This window comes from Fusarium phalaenopsidis (genome assembly GCF_050370095.1).
Source record: "Fusarium phalaenopsidis strain FUZ10S chromosome Unknown contig_32304, whole genome shotgun sequence".
Taxonomy (NCBI): domain Eukaryota; kingdom Fungi; phylum Ascomycota; class Sordariomycetes; order Hypocreales; family Nectriaceae; genus Fusarium; species Fusarium phalaenopsidis.
In genome coordinates, this window is record NW_028145404.1 from 1,036,257 (window position 1) to 1,061,944 (window position 25,688).

A 25,688-nucleotide genomic window follows, 5' to 3' on the forward strand; every position below is an offset into this window, starting at 1 on the left:
AGGATTATCTGCCTCCCGTAGAGACACCTACAGACGGTGGCAAGGGGTACGGCACAGATGATACAGGGATTGCGGAAATACTATGTTCAACAAGGCGATCCGGTTATGACTCGTCCTCGGTGTCTGTGTTTGTCGCGCTGGTGTCATCATCCTCCTCCTCGGTACCGCTCTCATCGTCAGAGTCCTCCTCGACCCTCCGGCGGGGCTTGGGGGTCTGGCCGGTCTTGAGAACGTGCATCTGACCAGCAAGAGAGTCTGAAACTTAGTTAGCATATGGTCACAACTGACAATGAATGATATCAACTTACCCTCCTCCGGCTCGCTGATGTCGTCCTCAGCCTGCATCTCAGCCGCTTTGCTGGCCTCCTCAACAACAAGTGTCACCTCCATCTTGGTGTCGAAGCCAACGTAAGAATCACAGATGACGTGCAGCACAAAGGTGTAGTGGCCGGCCTGAGGGGGCGCGGCGAACTGAGCCTTGAGAGTCTGCATGTTGAAAGTCGGGTTACCCTTGTCGTCGACGATGGGCTGGTCAAACTTGGCAAAGTGGAACGGAGGGACGGCCATCTTGCCCTGCTTGGAGTCGCTGAGGAAGGCATGCCATTGGGGAGAGTGATCGCGGGCGTAGTGAGGGGCAAAAGTCAGGGGAGGGAGGATGGTCTGCTCGTCAACATGAACAGGCTTGCCGTCGGGACCCTTGATGACCTTCTTCTTGCGACCGCTGAGAGCCTCAATGTCGTCCTCGGCGGGATCAATGTCCTCAAGATCCAGCTCGTCAACAGCGGGGACGTTCTCAGTACCAGGGGGGATAAAGCGGCCCTTGATGACGAGGGACACAAGGGACGAGGGGATGATGAAACGCTCTCCAGTAACCTTGAAGAAAGCCTTGGCGACACGGAAGTAGGGAATCTGCTTGGCAACACTGACGGCGGTCTTGTACTGCTCCTCGGTCAGGAGGCCCTCACCAACAGCAAGCTGTCGTCGCTGAGCATCTGGACGGTCCATGAACTTCTGTACAGACATGTGGGTCTTGGAGTCGCCCTCAATGCCGCTGACAATCGAGGGGGTGATGTGGGGAAGCTGGAGAAGAGGAGACGACTTGGGGGGCATGGCCTGGATCAGGTGCTGGCTGGCGTAGTAGGAACCGGCGATGGGACCAATGTTGCCGTAGGCCAGAGAGATGGCGTTAAAAGACTGGTTCAGGGCGCGGGCAATGGGGCCAACCTGGAACTTGGCCTTGGTGAGAGCAGGGTCATCGAGCTCAACACGACCGAGGTAAGCCCAAAGAAGAGCAAGAGCCTTGCGTCGCACGCCATTATCGAGATCCTCAAGCTTGTCCTTGTCCTTGGCCGTCATACCAGAAGCATAGGGCTTGTGTTCGCCCTCGGCTGTGATCCTCGACTCAATCTTGGACAGACCAGACTCGGCCTTGTCGCCCTTCAGAGTCTCCTCAAACTCCTTGCCAGTGCTCAGTGCCGTGATGATTCCACCCTGGTCGATGTTCTCCTCGTAGTGTCGGAACAGGTTGTTGGCGCTCTCCATCAGGACACCTTCCTTGGACCTCCGCTTGGTACCGTACCACCACGATCCGACGAGCCAGGGGAGAAGGACTCCGAGGAGCAGGGTGTACAGGAGAACGACATACTTGCCGTTGCCGTCCGAGACGATAAACTTGGGGAGGGCAATGCCCATGCTGAAGCTCTGCTTGCCGTCGGGGTGGCCGTACTGGATGTAGTTGTTGCGCACCTCCTCGTCCGTGAGGGCCTGGTAGGCCTTGGTGAGTTCGACATAGTAATCGTTGAGCGACTCGACGGTCTCGTTCTTGGCAGGGTCAGGGCGAATCTTGTCGGGGTGGTACTTGAGGGACAGGCGCTTGTAGTGCGACTTGATCTGCTTCTCGTTGAGGGACTGGGGCGTGTCAGCACATCACTCTGGCTGTCAATCTCGGGACAGCTCACCTCGGAAATTCCAAGGATATCATAGGGGTTGTAGAGCTTGGGGACGGTGCGCTGGGTCACCATGATGAGGTACACCATGCCGCCCATGAGGGCCCATCCGATCACGACAAAGATGGCCCGCTTGACCCTCCACTGCTTGCGCTTCTGGGTCGTCCTCAGCGACTCGACGGTGGCCGAGTGCTCCGTCTTGTAGTCGGTCTTGATCCGCGGCGCAAGCGCATCTTGGTCGCGACTGGGGCGGACGAGGGTGTAGGTCAGGGGGACGGTGACGAGGCCGGTGAGGGTGAGGATGAAGAAGGGGAAGAACTGGCCCTATTATTGGGAGAAACACTGGTTAGCCATGGAGGTGCAGTAGGAGGCGTAGCATCTCTCTTACCTGCTCGTCATACGAGTAGTCTGAACTCATCTTGAAAGAGTAGAGAGCCCAGGGCTACACTCGACGAAGGAGCTTTGTAACGGGTGATGAAGACAGCAAGACCAGACAGGATTCGTTCCTTCTCTTCCGTATGCCCAGGAAAGATAGAATCTACCGGCCAAATGTCGCGTGTTGAGCTGGCCGACAATGCGGATTTCCGTAAAGTTATCAAAAGAATGGATGTCGAGGCGAGTGTGTCAAGCTGTCCTCAAAATGTTACGGCCACGCAGCGCATTTCCACTCCAGGCGGGACCGGGGACTTCCACTGGGCCTGGGAGGGTCTTGCAAGGTGCGGGCGGACGCCGGTGGTCGGATTATCTGTCACTCCCCACTTGCCGCTTGGGCTGGAACAAGCACGAGAAGGAACACTCCAGCTGGTACCTTCCGTGAATACGCGCCACCGTGTTCACAGTCTCACTCTCACTCACTCTTTCCATTTCAATTTTAGAAGCGCAGCCATCTCACTTCTTTTTAGCGTGGTCAGCCCTGTAGCTTCCCTATGCCTTTGTCCAGTCTATTCGCCTCCATATTTTACACTCGTGATAGCCAAGTCTAACTTTGCAACAGAAACCTTGTCCCTTTTCACCTTCAAAACCTCCAACTTTTCAATTATAAAACTAGTGATTCATTGACAAAGAAACTCTTTCTCGCTACATGTGAATATGACCTAAAGCACAGTCCCTGTAATCCTACAGTACAGATCCCGACTCCCTATTACATAGGGCAGTTCTTTGTTCCCAATGGTACATCCGCCCAACGCCAAACATGACGAAAGCAAAGCAACCATCACACGCTACGCTATGACATTCTGCCCTCCTCCTCCTTCACATCTACTCGCTGCTTACTCGCTGGCGTCTCCGTGACTTGAATCGCTCTTCTCCCTCGGCTCCTCGTAAAACGTGTCCTCGTCTAGGGTTGTCATGCCAAGTCCAAGCCCGCTGAGATCTTCCACATCCGTCTCCTCCTCCGTCGTCGCTCCAGTGCCCATCTCCTCGGCAAGGATACTTCTAAGATCCTCCTCGCTGAGAATGGTCTGGATGCTTCCCCTGCGCACCCACGGGCGAGAGTCTCGGCGACCTTGTTCAATCAATCTCTCAACCATGAGACGGTTTGCGATAAACTTGAGCTTTGGGAATGCGCTCTGCTTGCCCTCGTGAATCATCCGGGAAAGACGTGGTGCATCAGGGTCCGTCAGGATATGCCAAAAGTCTGAAATTCTAGACTTGGGCCAGATAGTGATAGTCCCACTGAACTCCTGTAACCACAGCTGGCTCCAATCTTGACCAAGCGGGCGCGGCAGCAGCTCAGCGTGGCGGATAAACTTGAGCCACTTGTTCATGTCCAACTTGAGGTAATGCTCAAACGCCGACATGAGATATCCGCCTCGCCATCCACGTCCCTTGCGGTGCGTTACTGGATGGCCAACCGAGCCTCGCGAGGAGAAGAAGAACAGGTTGATGTGTGGGTTGACTTGACTGACAATGGTGAAGTTGACGTTGAAGTGGGTGTTCAGCGCCTTGATGGGAATGTCTGTCCGCAGACTGCCGTCCTTCCACTTGTGTCCGAACGAGTATGGCTCCAATGTCCCGTCCCGAGTCTTCATCATGAGGACAACCGGGTTCAGAATGCCAGGGACTGCAGCCGATGCCAAAACGGCCGACCAGATGACACAGTCGGGACTTGTGAGGTAGTTGCAGAGGATAGTAGGTGAGTGAGGATCAGCTGGCACACAGGTCACGTTGAGGATACGGCCTGTCCGCTCATATGCCTCTCGGAATGTCATTGAACCTCGAGTCCACCAGCCACATCGCTGAGCCCAGTCAACGGAATCGAAGCGGGCTCCTGTCTTCCACCATCGCGGAAGCCAGACTGTGAAAGGCTCGCGGCAGGCGTTGATGCGCTCCGAGAGTGCTGGCACAAGCAGTTCATCAAGCTCCTCGTTCGTACGGGTGGCCACCAGGGCCGCAATCAATGCTCCGCCGCTGGTTCCAGTAATGACGTCCGGCAACAGGTCCGCATCTAGAAGGGCTCTTACAACTCCAATATGGTAGTAAGCAAAGGCTGCACCTCCTGACAAGCAAAGCGCTGTTCTTCCGTAGTTGGCGTAGACGTGCTTGAAAAGAACCCGCTTCTGCTCCATCTCTAGCTGCTCGGTGCTAGCAAGGAACTTGATGCTCTTTTGTTCTGCTCTTTGTTAGTCGTAATTCCACAGGTGGAATATGAAATCCTCACCTTCATCAAGAAAATTCTGCACCAGATTCTTCGTCCCAAAGTACGTCTGGCTGTATAACCTCGAGTTTTCCACTCCAACAAAGTTGTTCTTGACGCAGGCCTCGATCAGAGTCTTCAGATCGTCCACGGCCTTGCCTCCATCGCTCTGTTCACCCTTCTCTTCTTGCTCTTCTGCTCGGAGTCTCGTCTTCCTCATCTGCTCCCACACCTTGCGAACCGTCTTGGAGTCGTAGTATGCGAAATCATTCTCCTCCTTCCAGGTTTGCCGGCCCAGGTAAGTGTCGAGCTCCTTCGCGGCAGTAACCCAATCTTCGTAGTGAACGGTATTTCGCAGGTTCCGTCGGAGGCTCTCTCGCTTTCCACGCCAGGTGAAAAAGTGCTCATACACCCAAATGTACAATCTCGTCGAGAGATACGCAATCGCGAGGCCGGTCAACCACGCAAATACAAAGAAGAGCAGTGGCCATTTCGATACTTGGTATAGATATCCTTCGCGGGTCTCGTCCTTGGTCCGTGTTCCCAGCAGGCCCTCAACGGCTCCCTTGCCGTTGCGGCGCTTTCTCTTGTGTCGCTTAGATCCGCGTCGATGGCGATAAACTCTGGGGTTCACAGGGGCCCAATCGTTCTGCGCCGTGATAAACGTCCCTTGGCTCGGGTGTCCCTGACTCGACGACGATAGCACGGGAAGATCGCCGGACGCGGCGCCTGCAGCGGCTGCAACGGCTGCCACATCATCGGCAAGGCCGCCCTCAGCCTGCGACGGCCTCTTGGTTAAGCTGAACGAGCTGGGACTGCGTGGCGATCGGGCACCCGCATCGTCGGACGGGCTCTGGAGCGGGTCCGGGGCTTGGAGCGCCTTTTCAAAGGCTTCGAGATCTTGCGCGTCGACGAATTCAGTGTCGACGTCTGGTAGATGGGAGGGGTCGAAGGACTCGGGTGGAAAGCCGTAGACGGGATCGCGAGGGAGCAAAGAGGCATACGGCGGCGACATGACGGACGGGTTTGGCAATCTTTAACCCATCGCTGGTGATAAAAATTTCACGAGAGATTGCAACAGATCAGATTGGCATGGACAAGGCGAAAAAAGGGAGTAGGAATGCGCTTTATCACAGCCTGTCTGTTGGGTAAAGTACCTCGTGAATAGACAACGTGAGGAAATGACATCAGTAGGTCTCGTCCGGAGCTGGTCAGCCTGAGCTACCTCTGTACTTTACCCCAACGAAATCCACAGCCAATGGCAACCCGGCCTTGTAAGTTTGCCATTCGGGGGTCCATCCTTATCCATACCAGTTCGCCCTTGGCGAGCCGAGGTCATGGCTCTCCCAACTAAAGAACACCTGGTCTGGCATCAGGAGAGAATGGGAGAGTGATGGAAAACAGCAGATGCCAGTGAGGCACAGAGACGGTCTACACACCCAAACATCCTCTAGTTACGCCTCTCAGCTCCATTCACAAAACGGTGCACGTCATCATGTCTCCCCACCTATCCGTACAAATATCGGCGTTCATGAGCATCGTGGATCCCCGTCGCCTCCCCTTGCTGCACCCTTGCCCCGATGCCACCAGGGGTCGGGTCGGGGTTTATTTTTCCTATTTTTCCACCATCAGGGGTATTTCCCAACGACACAACTCGGTTGATAAGGTTGTGTACCTAGTATATAGCAAGATGTTGTAGTAGAATTGCACGACCAAGGTTCGCCTAAAGGAGAATTCTGAATCTCATAAACAGTGGATAGTCATAAGTCCTCCTCTGCTCTTCCCCCCCGAACACTCGACATCTGGTATACCTCTGTAGATCTCTCCCGCCTACTCCCGATCTCTTCTCTCCTTCGTCCCTTACACGTACTGCGACAGCCAGCGTATACCGTCACCATAGCCTTGTCGCATCACCACGGAGCACATGAACAGCTCGATCGGTCGGATACCCTCAAGCTGAACCTTGCCCTTGCCGGTTGTCTGGTAGAGTCCAAGCTGGTGTCGCATCTCGTCCTCAGAGACGGCATCGGGGTGGTCGATCTTGTTTCCGAGGATAACAAAGGGGACCTTGGAAAGCTCCTCCATGGAGAGGAGGGCATCGAGCTCGGCCTTGGCCTCGGGGAATCGCTCGTGATCCTTTGCGTCGACGAGGAAGACGACACCGTTGACCTCGGGGAAGTAGTCTCTCCAGATACGGCGGGCTATTACGACAACCATTAGCCATTTGCAGTCGCAGACTGAGGCCAAAGCATCACTTACCCTGCTGGTGACCGCCCAGATCGAAAGTGGTGAATCGAACGTTGCCGATAGCGAGCTCCTCGGATGCTACGGCGAGTCAGTACAACATAATTCACAGCGATAAAGCAGGAAGCCTGGGTGGAACGTACTGGGGTGAAGAGTGGGCTGAAGAATGGCAACACGGTCGTTCTGTGCATCTATCGTCAGTACTAATGCTCCCCCAAATCTGCTATTGTCGTCGGTGTGAATCAGGGCGGTCCATGATCCATCCAGCAGACCAATCTCGACGCACCTTCAGCATGTGGAGAAGAGTGGTCTTTCCGGCATTGTCGAGACCCAGGAACAAGAGCTTCGCGTGCTTGTTAAGAAGTCCAAGTGAGGACAGCACATCGTAGACTATCCGCAGCACGTGTCAGCCCATCCAAATCCGAATCGCTTGCAGGCGGCGCATCGAGGCGAGCACATACACCAGTTGACAATCCACATGATGCAGATGTATTAGATAGTCGTATTAAATCAAAGGTAAAGTCGATGGATTATATTCGGCCGCTTGGGGGATATTCGTCGTGGAGGCTGGCGTCGTTGAATGCGAACTGGGTGGATTATGAGGAAGGCATTCATGGGATTGTCAAAAGCTGGCAAGAAAGGGTGACGCTTTTCTGGCCTGATTTTTCAGGCATCCATGGGCGCATGTCACGCTGTCCTTCGGAACACGCGAGGAAAGGCATCGGAAGACAGACAACAAAGAGATCACGTAGTACATCCATTACGAGACTTTATTTTCGGCTTCTGTTTTGTCGTTCGATTTATTTCATCACACTTGCATGAACTAGATCATTCTCCCCTACACAACCAGTCTTGACCTGTCAACATCCACATCTTGCCACTTCCGATACTCGGCCATCCCACCGGAATTTCAACTGTACGCCTCACACCAGATAAAAGTGCATATCGGAGAAATAAACCGAAGAGGTGAGATGCATTTCTTACAAATCAGACATATCAATTTATCACAGTCAAACAGAAATAGTTGCAAGGTGTATCATAGTCGTTATTGATATCCTGTAGATGCATATCATCATAGCCTCTCATCCAACGCCGAGCAGGTGACCCATATTCCCAATGTGCTGTATCGGGTATCCAGATAGTTTAAACAAAAGGCTCCTCTCCGCCGATAGCGAGCGTTGTCCGGCCGCTTTGAACAATGATAAAAAAAGATGTAAAAGATATATACAGGAAACCTTTGTATCGGGTATCCATAAGTCCCAGTAGATACAAATGGCCTAGGCCCGGGGACCTGGCCGAGAAAGGGAAAAAGAAAACGTCATCAAGTTAAATCGTTGGTATATCGTGCATGACCGTCTTTGGTCATGTCAATCTTGCATCTAGGCAATGCATAATTGGTCTTCATGCAACACGACAAGTGTGCTTAGACAGAGATGACATAGTGGCCCTGGTCTTTCTTGCCGGCCATCAAGAGGCCGAGTTCGCGCATGCGTTCCGTGCCACGGCCGGGGACGGGTTTCCGCTCGGGGATCTGGCCTCGTCGTGCACGGTTGCAGTACTTTTGATGGAACTTCTCCTTGCGTCGCTGGCGCTTGCTCTCCAGGCCCTTGACAATGTCGATGGCTCCGCGAACGTGGACGTCGCTGTCGTGCATGATCTTTTGTCGGGCTTGCTTGCGCTGTAGGCACATAGCACCAGCACGTGGAAGGGACTTAGTCTGGGTGAGACCAGGGCGGCCGGCGAGGTTGAACTTGACCTGGCCACAGCGAGGGGATCCAAGGGGTGTTGTTATGGGCTTTCGGGCAGGAGCTGGCGACTTTGCCTTGCGGGGCGAGTGTCGGTCGAACAAGGGCTTGGGCGAACGTCCTCTTGCCTTGGGGGGAGGAGAGAGGTGGCGCTTAGGGGCAGGCGAGCGGAATCTTTTGGGTGAAGCATGCTCACTCTTCCGTCGGCGGCGGTCGCGTTCATGATGCAAGTCCTCCATCTTCCCATGAAGAAAGTCTTCCTCATCGCTTGAATGATGAACAGGGTTGAAAATTTCTCCGTCACCCTCATCTTCAGACTCCGAGGCAGGGAAGCTAGGGTCAATGTCCTGAGGAATGAGGCGGAGCTTCTCGGTCCTTCGAGCTGCGAGGCACGATAGATATGCTTCTTCGAGAGGTCTGTCCTCATCCAGGGTACCGCAGACGAAGTCAGTGCTGTCAGGAAGATCAGGAGCCTCATCGCGCTGCTTAGGGCGCCTTGGCTTCTCTCGGCGAATGGTCCACTGCTGGCTGCTCAGGGTCGCGATGGACGAGTCCGACTTTCGCTCGTGGAGGGATGGGCGGCGGACCTGAGGGGTACCGGAACTGATGTGAACCACTGTCTTGGCACTAGGAGTCCAGAGAGCCATGTCATCGTCTTCGTCCTCCTCTTCAGAATCAGCGAATCCTGTCTCCTCATCGGTGTGATAACCATCAGAGTCCGAGTCCTCATCTTCATCCTCGTCATCCTCAATGTCGACGTCGAGTTCATCCTCATTGTCGTCGTCATCGTCTTCATCGTCCTCATCATTGTCAAAGGCTGCATCCTCGTCGTCGTTGTCCAGCTCCTCTTCTTCCTCCAGGGCCTCCTCTTCAGCCTCAGTGGCGAGGCGACGGATATGGTTCTCCTTAGTGAGGGTGTCGTTGATGGTAAGTTTAGCCCCTGTGGCATCGCTCTCGCGACGAATCCAATCGTCTTCGCGAGTTGTGCCCCTGGCAAACTCGTGGAACTGGGAGCCATCCGTAGCCAGGTCGGACGAGTTAGCACGGAGAAACTTGGGCCGTGACATGGAGTGTCTGCGAGGAGTGGTCGGTTGAGGTGCGGCCGGGACAGCAAATGTCAACGTCGAGCTCCGTCTAGGAGTGGATGGAGACTCGGCTTTGGGTGTGCGATCAGCTCGGCTGGCATGGATGTCAATGTTTCTTGGGGGAGTGTTCTGAGTTGAGGCAGGTCGGGCCGGGCAGGCAAACTTGATACAGGGTCGTCGGGGAGCTTCCTGGGCAGAAGGTGTCTTGACCATGGGCTGAGCCCGGGGTGTCTGGTCTTGAGCAGCAGGCTTTCCTCCGCACGCGAACTGGATGCTTCGCTTGCGAGGTGCCTCCTCAGCCCTGGCTTGCAATCTGACAGCAGCACCAAGCAGGGAGACCTGCTTCGGGTCTGCAACCCGTTCGTCGTTGAAGCGGAGCATGGTCATCTCGGGGAGAGGAGGGCTCGGGGTGCTGGGCCGCGAAGGGCTCGTGAAACCAGTGTCGCTCGTCAGGTCAGCGGTCGAGGCGAGGCTGATAGTGCTGGCAAGGGAACGCCGCCGTTGGTTGCTGGCCAGGGCGGGTCGTTGAAGGTCGTGAGTTTGGGTTTGGTAGAGGTCGTCATCCGAGTTTCCCATGATGGCCTTAGTCAACAGAGATGACTTGTCGTTGGAGGGTCGAATGGCGGTTCGCTGAAAGTTGCTTGAAGCAAGTGGTTGCTTCTTGAAGTTTAGCTCGGGGGGTTCGTCAGCTTCTTCGAAGTCTTCTGAGCCGTGAGCCACCCAAGGCGTGTCTGGGTTGTTGGTGGTCATGTTGGGAGTAGGAAGGGGCTTCGGAATATTATCTGATCTGAGAGCAGGGATCAAGGCTTCAAAGGTATGAGCTGTCAATGCTGCAGATTCAGAGATCGAGCTTGTCGGAAAGGAACCGGCAAGGCAGTTCGAAGCGGGAGGCGTGTGAGAGTTGAAAGGTAGCTGGGCGAGATGTGTGGTGGTTGTGAGGCGTCAGACGGAGCTGAAGCTGGAAGACGTTGCTGGTAGATTATCGCGAGAGCGAAGAACAACGTCCAGTGGTGTAGTAATACGTGTGTCCCAGAGGACCGAGGTGCTATAACAGAATGACGGACATGGTCAACTGGTATGAGGCTCGGTAATAGTTGATGGGATGTTCCTGGGGAGGTAGAACCGCCTCAGAGTAGGCCAGATGGGTCGATGGCGAGAAGCAAGATGCAGGGCCGGCCCGGACTTTTGAGAGCTGGAAGGAGGAGTAGAAGCGCGGCTTTCTCGAATCGTAGGATCCCCGTCTCAAAGAGTGGCGCCTATGCTAATGCTGCTTTGCTGGTGGTGGGTTCGCTGTGGGTGTGCTTGTTATTGCGCGTGGGTGGGCATGGGAGCTGCAGGTGCAGATGACGTCCCTTGAAGGCACGAGTGCAAAACAAAGTCTAAGACAAAGACGGACAAGGACCGGGTAGGGACGATTGCCCGAGCGTCGTGTGTGTTGAAGAGGTGCAGGAGAGTAAACAAAAAAGTGCGGGAGAAGAAAGAGGGATATATCACTCGGCAGTTGGTGAATTGAGGTGATGGTGTCGTCGATTTAATAAGCCCTCGGGAACGCTTGCAAAGCGGCGGGAAAGAACGAGAAAAAAAAAACAGTAGCCGATGGCAGGTACGACTGGGAAAGGTACGGAAGGAAGGGGGGTGTCCCTTAAATTAGAGGACGACGGTAAATGGGTGCCGTGCAAGGAGCGGGTAAAAACTGGAGCTGAAGATGGGACGGAGGGGACAAAAGGGAAAAAATAGGGACATGCGCCTTATCTCTGTCCGTGTCAACGAAATTTTGCTGGCACGGGCTTGGCCAAAGGTTTCTCTCGGCTGGTTACATCCCACAGGGCGGGCGCCAGGTGAGGGTTCAGGGCAGGGCTTTCACTTGGTGTGGGTGGGACGAGCCCACTGAAGCTCAGTGGAAAGACTTGGTGGCCAGGCCAGCGCTTGAACCTTTAGGGGGTTGTTTTTTGCGTCCTTTTTCTCCTGGGGCTGGCTTCAACGCCTAGATCGATCCATGGGGGGCCACGGGCTTACAATGGTTCGCTGCCCTTGCCCTGCTACTTTTCCCTGTCTGTCAAGCTTGTCTCGTCCCGCTCTTATTGCTCCGAGTCTTCGTTTCCGCTTTTTCGCCAGATAGAAAAAAAGAAGGAGACCTATTGGATCCCTTCTGACTCCAAATTTACGGTGCGTCTTACATCTGGACATTCCGAGGCCAAATTTCGGCTACATAAGGAACCCAGACCTTCACCCAGTGAAACATTCAGGGTGCTCACACAGTACCGGGTTCTGGAAGGATCAACCAGTCAGGGTCTTCCCAATTGACCAGTGGCGCCTGTCAGAGATGGCCAAACAAAGTCCACGTGCAGGCGCCGAACACGATCCTCGCACTGTCTGTCCACCAAAACGACCCACGACTCGTAACCGGATTGGCCGTGCGAATATCTCACCCCGAGCTAAAGCGCACTGCCCTCCACCCAAGCCTTGCTCATCAGCAACCTGTATTCATGATCTCCGTCATCATCTTTCCAGAAGCAAGCCGCCACAAGAAATCGCCCCGCACTTGGCCGCCCCACCAATCCCTGTTCTAAAGGCTTCTGGCCAGTTGGAAGCGCGCTGGGGCGTGCTAGGGAGCAACAGTCACTCCTTCCGAGGCGGTGTAATCTTGGGCGAACGCTCGCTCTGCAACCTGCCTACTGCTGACGACTTTGAACCGGTACGTGCGACTCGCTGAGTCGTACTTGTTGATCCTCGCGGCCAGTGACTGACAATCAGTCACTTTCCCGTCACCCCAGCCACGGCACGACACGACGCGAATGATGGACATGGCTCGACAGCCATTATGCCTGTTTCACGTTTAGACACCCCGCGCCAGGGGCTTTCTTGATGCGAGAAGGGATGGCTGCGCCCAGGGTGCTCGCTGATCTTTTGATGTTGCAGGTTGTCACCGGCAAGTACCCGGTCATCAAATGCACAGAACTCGCAAAGCCTCGTCTTGGTTTCTAGTGCCACAATGCACAATGGCAACAGAGCTTGGACGCACAAGTTCTCCTTCATCATTACTCTTTGTCAGCTCAGCTCAGTCGTCGTGCGCCTCATCTTTGTTCTTGTGCGCTCTACTCTCGGCTGCGTCCGAGTCGTGGGGGTTGCTCCAGAATATCGCCTCGAAAATAACGAAAACAGTCCGTCTACCAATTTCAGAGCAGCTTCTCCACTGCCGCTTGTCCGCCCTGGCAAGTGGTCGCTCTGCTGGCGCCTTTTCCGCTCGTGCCATGCTGCCGTCTCCGTCTACGATTGACCCTTGAGGCCGAATTACCCAGCTTGGCATAGCCTCGCACTCAGGGACGCACTCGAACAAGCGTTTGCGGCGACCCTTCTGGTGCGCTGCTGTTGGCTTGCATCAATCGCGCCTCTGGATATCTGCCACAGGTGTTGCCATTGGCATTTCGCTTCATTTCCCCTCTTCTCGTCCAGACTCCGAAACCCCGTGAGCTCCCACGGCTGGCCCACTTTGCAGAAACGCATGCAACTCAGACCACAGAACTCGCGCGCCATGACGACAGTGACTGGCATTGGCGCATCTTGGTAGCTTGACCCTTCCGCGTGCCCGCAACATGCATGGATGGGGTCATGGTTCAGTCTTGGGCTGACGATATCACCGTGGGATGGTTTCCCAAGATTGTTGCCCCGGATCCTGAAAACTGACAGGCGGAGTAACTCGATAAGTCTGGTCTCCAACTGCAAGTTACATATCAACAAGTCGGGTGCATTTCGGCGCTGCAGCTGCTGGCATTCACGTCCGTCAATCAAGCTGTCAGGATGTTTAGCCTGAATCATGCTCGTGATTGTGCAGTTGATTGCGCAGTTGATTCCGTGACGATCACGGCAGCTGTGAAGGATCCAATATCCCGAGCCGTTACTGATCGTCAAATACCTCGGTCTCTTCCCGTGTGGTGTCGTGTCGAGGCATCAAGGAGGCAGTGCGACACCCCTTGAGCAGCAGGACGTGAACCACGGCGGCCTCCGCTTTCTCAGGAATGGACGTGTCTGATGTGATATCAATTCTCACGCCTCAGCTTTGTCTCCCTATTGCTGGAAACTACTGGTGTTGCTCGTCACGTTGGCCCGTCCGCCTGGGCGCTAACCCCCGCGTTGAAGCCAAACCCCGCATCCATCTCCAGGTGCGGTGATGCGGTGCGGTATCAGCGCGTAGATGGAAATTCGTTGCTTGCTTGCTCTCAAGCTTGCGCCGCTTTGTGTGGTGGCATCCGAAAGCCTCTCCGCGTTCTGGCCCACGACGCCTCCTGCAGCCCAAATAGCTTGTTCAAACCTGCCTTGGTTGAATAACAGGCTATATCAGTGGCCGTCCACTATAATTCATCAGCGATACACCCACTCTCGGCGATATGCTCGCACGTCGCGAGATTCCGGCGGTGAAGTCGGCTTTCACAAGCCTTTAAAGTCCAGCTCGGTTTTCGTGACAGATCAAACTGAAGCTACAGAGGATACGACAATCAGCATCATTCACGGCTTCAATGAACCAATCCCAAATCACGAGCCGCCCAGCATACCAGCGGAGAGCCACCTCGACAGGCATCCGGTTATGCTTATGCGGACGCTGCAGGTAATACTCCAAAGTTTACCAACAAGTCCTAAAAGTGAAACCTGGATGTTAATGGTCGACTACGAACCGCAAACTCAATTGCCAGGACGCAGTCATAGCAGCACGGTTTCGACAAGAATGCAGGTACGTCCTCATATCTCTAAGCTGGATGCAGCGCGAGTATAACCTCACACGCAGAATGCTGCTTGGCCCGCATGCTCATGCTTCTGCTCCGTCTCGCTGCGTCTACACTACAACGTGGGCCCCGGTCTCGGCCGGATATGAAGACTGGGCCGACAGATGGAACCATTTCCTCCTCATTACCGACGTGGGCAGGACGAGAGTCGTGTGCAGTAAAACGCGCGGTTTTTTTGCAATGGGGGTGTGGGTTCTTCGCTGCATGGTGGTTGTCGCTGTGTAACATGGAGCCCTCCATGTTGTCATTCCCGTCCTCCTAGCCGGTTCCCTTGATCCAGCAAATGAGTCGCCAGCAAGTTCCGGAGCTGTGACCTTGTCGCTGAAAGCCACAGAAGCAAGCAGGGAGAAGGGGACAAGCGTCCTGTGACCTGCAGACATGCTATGACGGGGGCCGGTGCCAAAGAAGCAAAGCGAGGGCCCCCAATGTTACACACTTGTCAACTGTGTCCAAGTTGCTGTCGATCAGGGACGTTACAAGTCCTTTCAGATCTTTGCCAAGAGATTCTAATGTCCGAGAACTGGTTACAGTCTCAAAAGGGCGAATATCCAACATCGGGAAGTCTCCTGTGTAACCGTCATTTCTGTCTCCCATGCCGCGTTCCCCTGGCCTCGTTGCTTCGTACAGTAGCGGTTTGTGGGTTCTCGCCCTGAAAATTTGCTCTGGACCAGGCTTTTTCTAGACTGGAGGGAGTTTGGTTGGAGCAAGCCGCCTCCAGCTTCCGTTGAGGATTTTGTTTTTGTGCTCCGCTAGCGGCATGATACGTCTTTACGTAGCTTGCAAGCAAGCAATGGGGGCCCGGTTTTGAATTTCACCAAAAGCTAATTGCTGTGTTTGTTGACCGAAAATGGGACACGCCACGGTCCGACCGCACGCGGAGCTTTTGGCCATGCTGGCATCCAGTTTCTCAATTACTGGGCTATCGAGAATGAAGTTTGTCGAGAGGCGCAATTCGAGATTTGCATGGACCGTGCCTTGATCTCGCCGTCTTGAGAGCTGTGTTGATCTCCCTGCCGCCATGGCTGAAACTTGTGATGCAATTCATTGCTCAGATGGACTTGGCAGGGGCATGGCTGGAAACATTGATACTACAGCTTTGATCTCATAGCGGTGAGTCCAACCTTGAGCGGGTGAGCATGCCGTGAGCGTACTCGTAAGCCGAGGGCTACATTACATTACACACGGGGGCTGAGGCAGATGGTGACGACATTGGAGGGATTGAGCCACTTGGAGCTGATGTGGCAAGGGTTGTTTCTGTGGCGATGCCAAACCATCCTGGAACTCTCGGGTCCCGATTCCGGATCTTTGCGGATCTTTGAAGGTCCGAATGTCCACGGGCAATGGATGTCATCCATGCCCGATGAAAACATCATTGCTTGTTTAGGTACTTGGGCAACTCTCATCTGCGGCTCGTTTCCTCGGGCACCGAGCAAAAGATGTCATACCAAGCGCTCCGCCTCAACTCGCACATGATCGGCACCTCTTGGCTTGACACTGCGTGTATGTAGTATATCCAACTTATTCCCAGGGATACCAGTGCCGACTTGCCACTGCGAGACGAGGATTGCTGGCAGTCCCCGAGACTCCGAGCACAAACGTCAGGATCCGGACCGGCTGGGGAAGAATGCTCATGAGGGGAATTCGGAATCTCGCTGTTATTACCTAGGTTATTGGGAAGTTCTGGAGGGTGCTCCCGGCTGGTTGGTGCCGGGGTACAGGGTAAGCTACTCTTGATGGCTATGACATCGACACCAAGTCATACGACACAAGTTGATGGGGCGTTTGCTATGCTTCGGATTCGTTGAGGTGTGAGGGTTGGACATGGGTGTCCGTGGGGTAGCTATGCGCATTCTCTCGAACATCCGAGGCATTGTTTGGTATGGGGCAGGGGGGAGGAGTGTTGAGTGATGGCTTGGAATGATGACAGCACAGATACATGTCGGTAGAGTACCCGGCAAAAGATATCGTATGGGCCGTGAAGTAGTGCCTCTGATAAGATACTGGCTAGCATGTTGCTCGTTGACATCCGTAACAGCCGAGCCGTCAACCATCGAATTACAGGAGTGTGAAGTTATCACCAAGTTCGAGATTAACTACAATTCCCGCATCTAGTACTCTCGAGGAACTCGAGCTAAGCATTAGGAGTTAGAGCACCCCAGTATAATGATAATGGTGAACCCATTAATTCGGATAAACAGTCGAGCTACATAGTTAACCTCATACACAGCTTGTTGGAGCTCGGGGCAACTTACTGCAGTTCACCCCCTATCCCACGAGGACACCACACTATTCACCCACCCCATAGCATGCGTTAAGTCCAATGTTTCAGGTTTCCCCATAAGTCCGCCGAATAGGACTGTTAGGGGTCTTGTCTGCTCGCCATGCAACCAAGGTCAAGCATGGCCTTCAACGCTGCCGTGTGCATTCCCCCTCTTACAGCAACATAGTAGCATCGTCCGAGGAAAGGTAAGAGACCCGTAAAGGTAACTATTAGTATCTGGGAGATAAAGGTCGGACATAATGCTGATACTGGTACCAGAGGGTTCTTGTCTTGAAGCAGCCCCTGAGCCCCCCTGAATTGGAACACGAGACGAAACCCAACTTCCTCATGCCCCAGCAGAATACTCTGAAGGACCCCTCAACTATCCAAGGTCGCGAGAACACCGAGGTTGCATAGGACACAGAAGAAGGGACAAGACAGATACGTGATCGGCCAAGCACACAAGACAGCGAGCCCCTGAAAGCGACACTGAAACACCGAAGGTTGACGATCAAGGGATTAACCGTTTTAGTCATTTCTCGGCGGTTGCCATGAATTCAATCAGTCTAAAACATGTGAATGAAGCCAATAGTTGTCAACCTAGTCAAGGTAGTGTGCCCAGTGCCCCCTAACAGCGCAACCTTTAACAAACTCCAACACCCCAGTGCCTATATGGCCGCTATCGCGCAATGCCTTATATAGATCAATTAAATGGGGCTACGCCTAACAGTCCTCGCGCCAGAGGTGTACGAGGAAGGGCCCCTAGGGTCAGGCTCAAAGGAGGATGAGGGCATCGCCAATACGGGCGGCACATACTAACACTAACCACCTTTGGATGCCATAGCCCTGCCCACACATCTTGATCCCCTTGAAATCTTTTTGTGATCAGCGCGAAAAATGAACACATAGAAAAAGGAGCACGAAAATAGCGTACATGGGCAGCATGGAGCTCACTCCCTGAGGCTTTTCCTCCATTGTTTGAAAGGCAGAGGTACCGCATGCCGAGAAAGATAGGCGAGTGCAGTAATATTAGTAGAGTACAATACAGTAGGACTAATAATCGAGTCAACTTTACTGGTATAAAGGGGCCTCCGGTCGACCAGCTTCGTTGTTCTCCCTGCTCTGTGCAGCAAAAGCGCACACAAATCTCGAGACACCCAAGACTAACGAGCAACCTCAGTTGCCAAACATCTCATGAAACCCATACTGTGTTTAGATGATGGAGATATCTAGAGCTTCTTCCTGGAGATGACTTGCCACAGCCTAGAAGTAGAAGGCTAGCTACCACCGTAACGTAGTCATGGTCACGCATCAAGCACGTTTCCTGACCCGAAAATATCCACCCATCGAGCCTAGTCTTAGATTTCGAGCTTGTTAAGGTGGTCAGATCAGCGACATCTTAGTCAAAGCATGACTTTCCATATCGCCTGCAACGTTTACGATGTTGAGGTTGATTTATAGGTTTTAATGAGGTGGTGAGAAATCGGCATTCATGATACCAGTCCGACAAGAAAAATACCTCTGCACTTCCTAGAATAGTTTCAAAGTGAGTTTGATGTCTCAAAATTGTGTTTAAGAAAAAAAAGCATCACCTTACTTATCTAGGCCAGAACAGTTGCGCAGTACCACACGTGAATGGTGACCATATCAGGAGCTAACGTAGTCATCCACCATGGATAGTCAAAGAATGGTCCAAGAACTTTACCCTTGTAGGAATGAGCTCAACATCTTCTAAACTCCTTCGACTTGAGCCGCCAGTCTCTACCAAGCCATTCCATTTGGGCTCACTCTTGGCAAGAGAGGCAGCTTTCGGATGAAAGGATGTTGAAAACACACAAAAAGAGCAGAGTTCTCACAAACCACGCTCGGTAGTGGCACGAGAACTGAATTGGGGCGAGATATGCGAGCAAAAGGTCAAAGTAATACTGACCTCGTGGAGGTCAAGACATCACAGGCCGTTTTCTACGCAACAGTATGAGATACCTGGCCGGCCTCTTTCCAACAGCAAAACAGCAAAACAGGGTGCTCTACTTGGAACAAATAACAATGGCTCAACAACCACAATTACATGAAGCTTTTCTTTGGTACCAGGGTCAGTCCTTCAAGCAAGCAGTTTCAAGACCCGTCTACAGTAAACCTCACTGAGACTTTCCTAGAACGTCTGACGTTGTGACTCGGAAAATCGAAACCCCAAAGAAAATTTCGCAGACAGCAATCGTCATTCAGCTCCTTCATATCCTATGAAACTGCATCGGCAGTTGTTCTTTAGTTGTTGTCGGTAGTTGAGGAGGCTCAGGGGTGGGTCGGCGCTTGATCAGATAAACTGCATCATGTGAGATGACACGTGACTTATCTCATTCGGATTTTCCCGTTAGCCGAATCGCGAATTGCTGCTCCGGCAAAGATTCGTGCCAGCGGCCTCATTTGAGCTCACCCAAGCAAACAACCTCACCCACCAGCTCAGCCCATCATGAACTCCCTCCGCTTCGCCCGCGCGGCTCTCCGAGCTCGCCCTGCCGCCATCCGAGTTCCCCTCCAGCGAAGGACCTACGCCGAGGCCGTTCCCGACAAGGCAAGCGACTCAATCTCCGGCTACTGTTTTTACGACCCGGCCCGACTGACCGTCATCGCAGATCAAGCTGAGCCTTGCTCTCCCTCACCAGGTATGACCGCCGCGCGATACCCCGATCGAGATTGGACACGATGCGATGGAATTGGACCGTCCCGACGACGGCTCGTCGCCAATTGACGGATGGAGCTAATTGCCGCACGCAGGCCATCTACAAGTCCCAGGATGTCGTCCAGGTCAACATCCCCGCCGAGTCGGGTGAGATGGGTGTCCTCGCCAACCACGTTCCCTCCATTGAGCAGCTGAAGCCTGGTCTGGTTGAGGTTATCGAGGAGTCCGGCGGTGCCAAGCAGTTCTTCCGTACGTCGATCCCCCCGGGAATATACGGTTGACGAAGGGATAGTCGCTGATGGATTGCGTTACAGTTTCCGGTGGATTCGCTACCGTCCAGCCCAACTCGGTCCTGAGCATCAACGCCGTCGAGGGTTTCCCCCTTGAGGACTTCAGCGCCGATGCCGTCAGGGCTCAGATCGCCGAGGCCCAGAAGGTCGCCAGCGGAAGCGGAAGCGAGCAGGACATTGCCGAGGCCAAGATCGAGCTCGAGGTGCGTCTGCCATACCGACATGTTGCCATTGACCCAATTGCTGACTATATGACAGGTTCTCGAGACCCTGGCCGCGCATGTGAAATAAATGTGTGTACAGCGTTTTGTGGTGACGGAGGCCCTTGTACATCAATATTCTACCCATTCCTAGCACGGAGCCGTGACAATTGATACCGGTCCTGGTTGTGCTACCTCCTCAATGCACTTTTATGTCTCCTTTTGTCTGTGTGAAACCTTCCTTCTCTAACATGAATTGCTGGGTGTCAATGGCCTGCCTGGAGTGGTTGGCAATGAGTTGGTTGGTGCGATGCCGGAGCTTCTTCCCCATCTGGCGCACGAGCCTTCCATCTCTCCGACCTTGATTCAACCTCCTAAAACAATGACCTCGAAACTTCTCCTACATGATGCCACGCAAGGCGACATTGGCGTGGCATTTACTTACATCTTACTATAGTCTTTAGGCCGCCGTCATCCATCATTCCTTGGATCTGATGGCATCGTCATCTGCTGCCACCCCCAACCGGCTTTTGTCTTGGAGAAGTCGACTATCAACGCATACACAGAAATCCGAATGGATCCCTCCTGGAATCGTCGGCGACCGCATCCGCCAGCTCAGAAAGATCGTATCCCAGCAAGCCTCCGATGATGAAGCTTCGATCGCCGCTCAGCGAGAGCGTGAGAGCACGACGCTCGGGTAGGGACACCGAGTAGACAGCGGCTTCGGGAAGCCAGCATCAAGGAACATCGTAATCGGAAACGAGTCACCGAGCCTACCCTTGGAGAAGACGCACTTTGATATGAAACCAAAGAGGGCGTCCCAGACACCGAATGCCCCGGGTGACCCCAAAATTGGACACCGGATCTCAGAGCCAAATCTTGGAAGCATACGATCGAGTGTCTCTGCAGCTGAACTGAGAGCCGGCCGGAGTAGCCTTCAACGCAAGAGGTCGAGTATTGTAACACGCAGATCTTCCCGGCGCCCTCTTACAGAAGAGCCCTGTTCAGCTGAGCCATCAGCTCTAACCAAAGCCTTCACTTCTCCTATCCCTTCGACATATGACTCAGCTACTGTGAGCTCCACAGAAAGACGGCGGGATGCAATGGATATCTTTGAACAGTATGGAATTTCTCGGCCTGAAGGCTGGCTTTCGGAAGAGGACTCGGGCACTGCAGAACCACCTGAAGACGGTAGGGCCAAGACCTTCCAGGTTTGTCATTCTTGTGGCGCGCCCCTATCCTCGCAACGATACTGCCTACACTGTGGCCATGACTCTTGCTTGAAGTGCACGGGAAATGCTCTCGATGAGGGTAGCGAGAGGGAGCATGGCCATTCCCTGGAGCAGCATCAGGAGCAGCATACCACAAACCACTGTTCCAAGGAATCAACACACGCCACTGCCGAGGCAGAACAGAGTCATGTTCATACGACTCAAGTTACAGTCCGTACAACACGTCTTCGAGAGGCCTCCAGGTTTACATCGGGACAAGAGACTCCTAGAACGCCCCATTGGGTCGAAAGGACGTCTCGTCGAAGGTTCAGGACAACTCAAAATGCCCCCAAGTCGACTCTGAAAAAGACGATTGCCGCACCGACGGCGATCTCGAGCTCGGTGAAGAACAATCCCTTCTATATGGCAGACATGGAAGCGAAAGCCCATGCCCCTGAGCCAACGACCACGCCGAGAACTGTCCAGGCGAAGCGAGCAACTAGACTATCAGACTGTGTCCCGCATCGCCCAACGCTGAATTCATCGAGCGATAATGATGCTGAAGAAAAGTGCTCTGACCCAGGGTGTCGAGCGACACATGCCGGTCACCATCCAGTTCGCCACAGCATCGAATGTGCAGCTCGTCGAAGTCTCAAGGGGCAAGTCACCGAGGACGATGAACTAGAGGTGATTGACATGGATGAAGAGCAGGAACCGCAACGGCCAAAGAACTCTCCGCTTCACAGCGCTTTAGAGAAGAGGATTGACCAGCTATATCATCATGCCGAGGATCTACACCACTCACAGCATATCATGGAACACCTAGCCGCTGGCGCGAGGCAGCTTGAACGGTCTGCTGGTACTCAGCGAAGAAGGGCAGACAGGAAGGATGCACTCTCCCGAATGACAGATCATGGCCTTGATATCCCCAGTCGTTCCCCAGGAGATCATCAACTCAGTCAAGACGAAGTCACATCAGTAGGGGAAGAGACAGTTGAACATTCTCTAGGCACCGACATCAAGGCCCCCGAAGCAGTCGAGGAACACACGCTGGCAGCTGACCCTGCCGTAGAGCGAGACTTGAGTCCCAGGTCCCATCTACTTCTCGATGATGTTCGAACCAAAGTTGCCCGTCTATTGAAGGCTCATTCCATAAGCCAGGATCGAGTTTTTGGGGCCAAGAGTCGGCCTGTAGGACGACTACGCCGGTCTTTTCCCCTTGCGAAGACGACAACAAGTACGAAACCAGTATCGCAAGCCAAACCCCTGCCACTTAGCCTCGGGGAGCAGGAGAAGGTCAGTAAGGTGTGTGCATCGTGGGAACAGAAAATGGTCTCTCCCGCAAAGGAACAGAGTCTTGTTGCAGATACACATACGAGTGTACATGCAGCCCATACCGCTCTTTCTTCAAAAAGAGGGCCACGGCAAATACTACCGCGTATTGAGGATCCTGAACAGGAGGCAGTGGAGTCGAATGGCATCTCGTCATGGAGAAAGCAACTACGAAAAGTGACCAAGTCCGAAGACGTCAACCGGGATAGGCAGTTGACTCCTCCAGTTGTGAAGTGGAGGCGTAGCCTCAGCAGAATCCGACGGACGCCAAATTCTGACGCGGAAAAGAAGGACAACTGTCTCTTCTGTTATCCAAGTCGGTCTCCATCGCCGAAACCAGGGGAGGGTGCAGCTCAGCTGGCTGGTGAGGTCCAGTCGAGGGAAGCCCACGATGCTACACATGGCATTGCAGTTGAGTCATCGACTCCTCGGCTTAGAGTGATGGAAGTGGAACAGTCACTTGCTCGGAAAAGCGCCGAGGACTTGCTGGAGGAATCTCGTCACAGGACCCAGCAAGAGGTTGTTGCAACTCGGGAGATGAAGAGCACGAAGCACTGCAAGACGACGAGTCATTCATCGTACGAGGAGACCGAGACGGTGACAGAGATTCACAACCCGAAACCGGTGATCCCATATAATCACGTTTGCGCGTGGCGAACACGATACATGGACCTCAGCACCGAGGTTGACCAACTCAAGTCTGAGGCGAGTTTTCGTGTGGTCGACCAGGCAACTGAGCAGCAGCGAGATCAGGGGGTTGATGCCGGTGTTGGCACATCTTTCTCGCACAAGTGCCCAGACATTGACATTGAGGGCCTCACGATTGTTATGCATATGAGAGGCAAGGATGACTTGGTGATCAACACCAAATTGAAGGATAGTGCGAGGCATGGGTAGGCTGGTTCTGAGAGTTGATTAGGTTAGAAGAGTATGGATTAACTGAACAATGTTTCCTCGATGTGTTGTCCAGGTTCAGTCAGCTACCTATGATGAGATGGTGATGGCTTAGCCAATGCAGTACAGTTGTCATGATGCAACCATTCATCACAACGCTAGGTTCCCTTGAACAACCAAATCCATCTCGACACGAGACACGGCTTAACTAGATTCAACTGAACCATGCAGGTCAAGGCAGTTTATTGAGTCAAGTCAAAGCCAACTGTCCTCTGCCATCCATCCATTCCTGCACTGCGGTCCAACGTCAGCGGCACCCGTTCAACAGAGAGGAAGGGAAGAAGTTGTTGCCCTTCCGCTCATCCCCAACCAACAGGGACAATTCCATTCCCCGGCCGTCGGGCCCTACTGCAGCTTTTCGGTCGTCCCCATGCTCGAAGGGGAGGGGCGGGCAAACCCAACGTCGCAGCGGGAAAGGCTGGCGCGCGGCTGATGGGAAGAGGCGGTCTGCAGGGGGGGTAGGGCTGGGGTGAGAGAGCGGTGATGAAGGGGAAGAAGCAGAAACTACGGAGACTATTTCTGACAATATACATGTCTCTTTTTTTTTTTCTCTGTCATTTTTTGTTTTAATTTCAACCTCTACTGCAGCAAGGTGAGGCGAAACAGGGTAGATCCCAGGGCGAGTGATCGCCAGCTTGGGGGGAACCAGGGGTTGACAAGAAGAGGAGGGAGCTTGGGGCAGGAGATGACCCCAGCGAGAGAGATTTCAGAAAATCCATCCATCATTGATGATGATCATTCAGGATCTCTCTTTCTCTCCTTGTGGGTATCAAAAAAACTGGGCTAGGTTTATGTATGTAAGTGACTAGTTACAGGAAGAAGGATTGGAAGGGGGCGTGTGTAGAACAAGGGGGGCGTTGTAACGTCAGCCGCCTTTTTTCTCGATAAACTTGCGAAAAGAACGAGAACGACTTTTTTTGGAGTTGAAGGCGGTGTAAGAGAGAGAACAAGAAAGAGAGAGAGAGACCCTGTTAAAATAATTGGTTCTCATGATTCAATTTTTCCACGGAAATGGTAAAAAAAAAAAAAAAAAAGGGCCATGAAAAACGGAGCAGACTCCCAGAAATGGGATGAGTCCGCATGCAATTGTTCAAAATCTCTACAAAATCCCACAACTTGACCCCGTAGCTACTCATGCAGGTGTTCAATTACAGTATCTGTATCTACTTTTTTCACGCATATTGACAGAAATTGAGTCATCAAGAGAAAAAATACCAGAAATTTCTCTCAATTGCTGGGCGGTGAAGGTGGGCGGTGTAGATGATGTAAAGTAAAGGTACTGTAACTATGGAGGCTGTGTTGCTTTTGTTCATCAATCAACAGGGCATGGATGTTTTTCTTGATGTATGTGCGAGTCACGCAGGAAACGAATGCATGTGCCATGAGCACGTTCATTTTTCTTGTTTCTTCTTGAAAATGCCTCCAACAAGTTGCCGGCTGTAAAAGGCGCACAACTCTCGGTAGCTGGGGGTGGATCTTGCTCGGCAGTTGGAAAAAAAAAAAAAAAAAAAAAAAAAAAGAGCTGCCAACGTTTGAGACAATATGTAGGGATAAGAAAAAACAAACCGAACGAGCTTAACAATGAGCTCCTCCTCCCCCGCCCGCTACAACACGAGCTGAAGGGTTGCGTCGACAGAATGTCGGGCATCACAGCATGGCATCCTGTCATGGTGGGAGAAAACGCTGATGGGCACATGGGGACCCGGCTCGTTCACAGGACAGGGGGGCAAGGCAAGAAAAGAACACAATAAAAAAAAAAAAGTGACACACTGTGTACCATCAAGGCAAGGATCCCGGCCGGCCTCGCCCCTTGACGGGATGGTATGGCATGGCATGGCATGGGACGAGGGGGGAAGGGGGATGGATGGGACGGGGCCCAGATGCCGGGGCCGTGGTCCGGTTGTGGATTCCCGGGTTCCGGACTGTTGGCTGTTGGCTGTTGTTGCTTCTTGACCGTTGTGTATGGATGTATGTACGGATACTTACCCAGAGACTCGGGCCAGCAACTATACCCGGCACACTCTCCGCTCCGGAGCCTCGGGTTGTGCTTGTGCTGCCAATTGTCGGTCTGTGCTTTGTTCTGTTCAAGGTCTCGCTCGCCTTGCCTTGCCCCAGCATCTGTGCGTAGAGACGGTCAGTCTGTCAATAGTCGAAACACTCGGACCTGTCAAGTGAGGGTCTGGTCTCGCTCGCTCGCACGCACGGGTCATGACAAGAGGGTCGAGAGGGTCTCGAAACATGACATGCTTGTTGATGCTGGTCCTTGTGCTTGCTTGCTTGCGTGCCTGTCTGCCTGCTTGGTCATGGAAACAATCGACTTCAAGCCTA

The 25,688-nt window shown here is 53.4% G+C and overlaps 5 protein-coding genes across 5 annotated transcripts; 1 reads left to right on the forward strand and 4 right to left on the reverse strand.

Annotated features, from left to right (window-relative positions):
* Positions 1–103: 103 nt before the first annotated feature.
* LRP88_09635 (protein-transporting protein SEC63) lies at positions 104–2,364 on the reverse strand (the record flags this gene model as incomplete). Its single annotated transcript, XM_083246117.1, has 4 exons — positions 104–255; positions 309–1,908; positions 1,959–2,270; positions 2,335–2,364. 4 exons carry the CDS (start codon positions 2,362–2,364, stop codon positions 104–106), a joined length of 2,094 nt encoding a protein of 697 aa, XP_083097230.1.
* An 850-nt stretch (positions 2,365–3,214) lies between these two features.
* On the reverse strand, positions 3,215–5,596 carry LRP88_09636 (patatin-like phospholipase domain-containing protein; the record flags this gene model as incomplete). Its single annotated transcript, XM_083246118.1, has 2 exons — positions 3,215–4,557; positions 4,606–5,596. 2 exons carry the CDS (start codon positions 5,594–5,596, stop codon positions 3,215–3,217), a joined length of 2,334 nt encoding a protein of 777 aa, XP_083097231.1.
* Positions 5,597–6,441: 845 nt separating this feature from the next.
* On the reverse strand, positions 6,442–7,305 carry LRP88_09637 (Arf family GTPase SAR1; the record flags this gene model as incomplete). Its single annotated transcript, XM_083246119.1, has 5 exons — positions 6,442–6,782; positions 6,841–6,906; positions 6,969–7,008; positions 7,112–7,215; positions 7,287–7,305. The coding sequence occupies 5 exons, from the start codon at positions 7,303–7,305 to the stop codon at positions 6,442–6,444; spliced, it is 570 nt and encodes a 189-aa protein (XP_083097232.1).
* Positions 7,306–8,248: 943 nt separating this feature from the next.
* Positions 8,249–10,405, reverse strand: LRP88_09638 (DUF2457 domain-containing protein; the record flags this gene model as incomplete). The annotated part of the gene is made up of 1 exon (XM_083246120.1): positions 8,249–10,405. The coding sequence occupies one exon, from the start codon at positions 10,403–10,405 to the stop codon at positions 8,249–8,251; it is 2,157 nt and encodes a 718-aa protein (XP_083097233.1).
* Positions 10,406–19,163: 8,758 nt separating this feature from the next.
* LRP88_09639 (uncharacterized protein) lies at positions 19,164–19,954 on the forward strand (the record flags this gene model as incomplete). The annotated part of the gene is made up of 5 exons (XM_083246121.1): positions 19,164–19,265; positions 19,327–19,356; positions 19,469–19,622; positions 19,688–19,866; positions 19,922–19,954. 5 exons carry the CDS (start codon positions 19,164–19,166, stop codon positions 19,952–19,954), a joined length of 498 nt encoding a protein of 165 aa, XP_083097234.1.
* Positions 19,955–25,688: the final 5,734 nt, after the last annotated feature.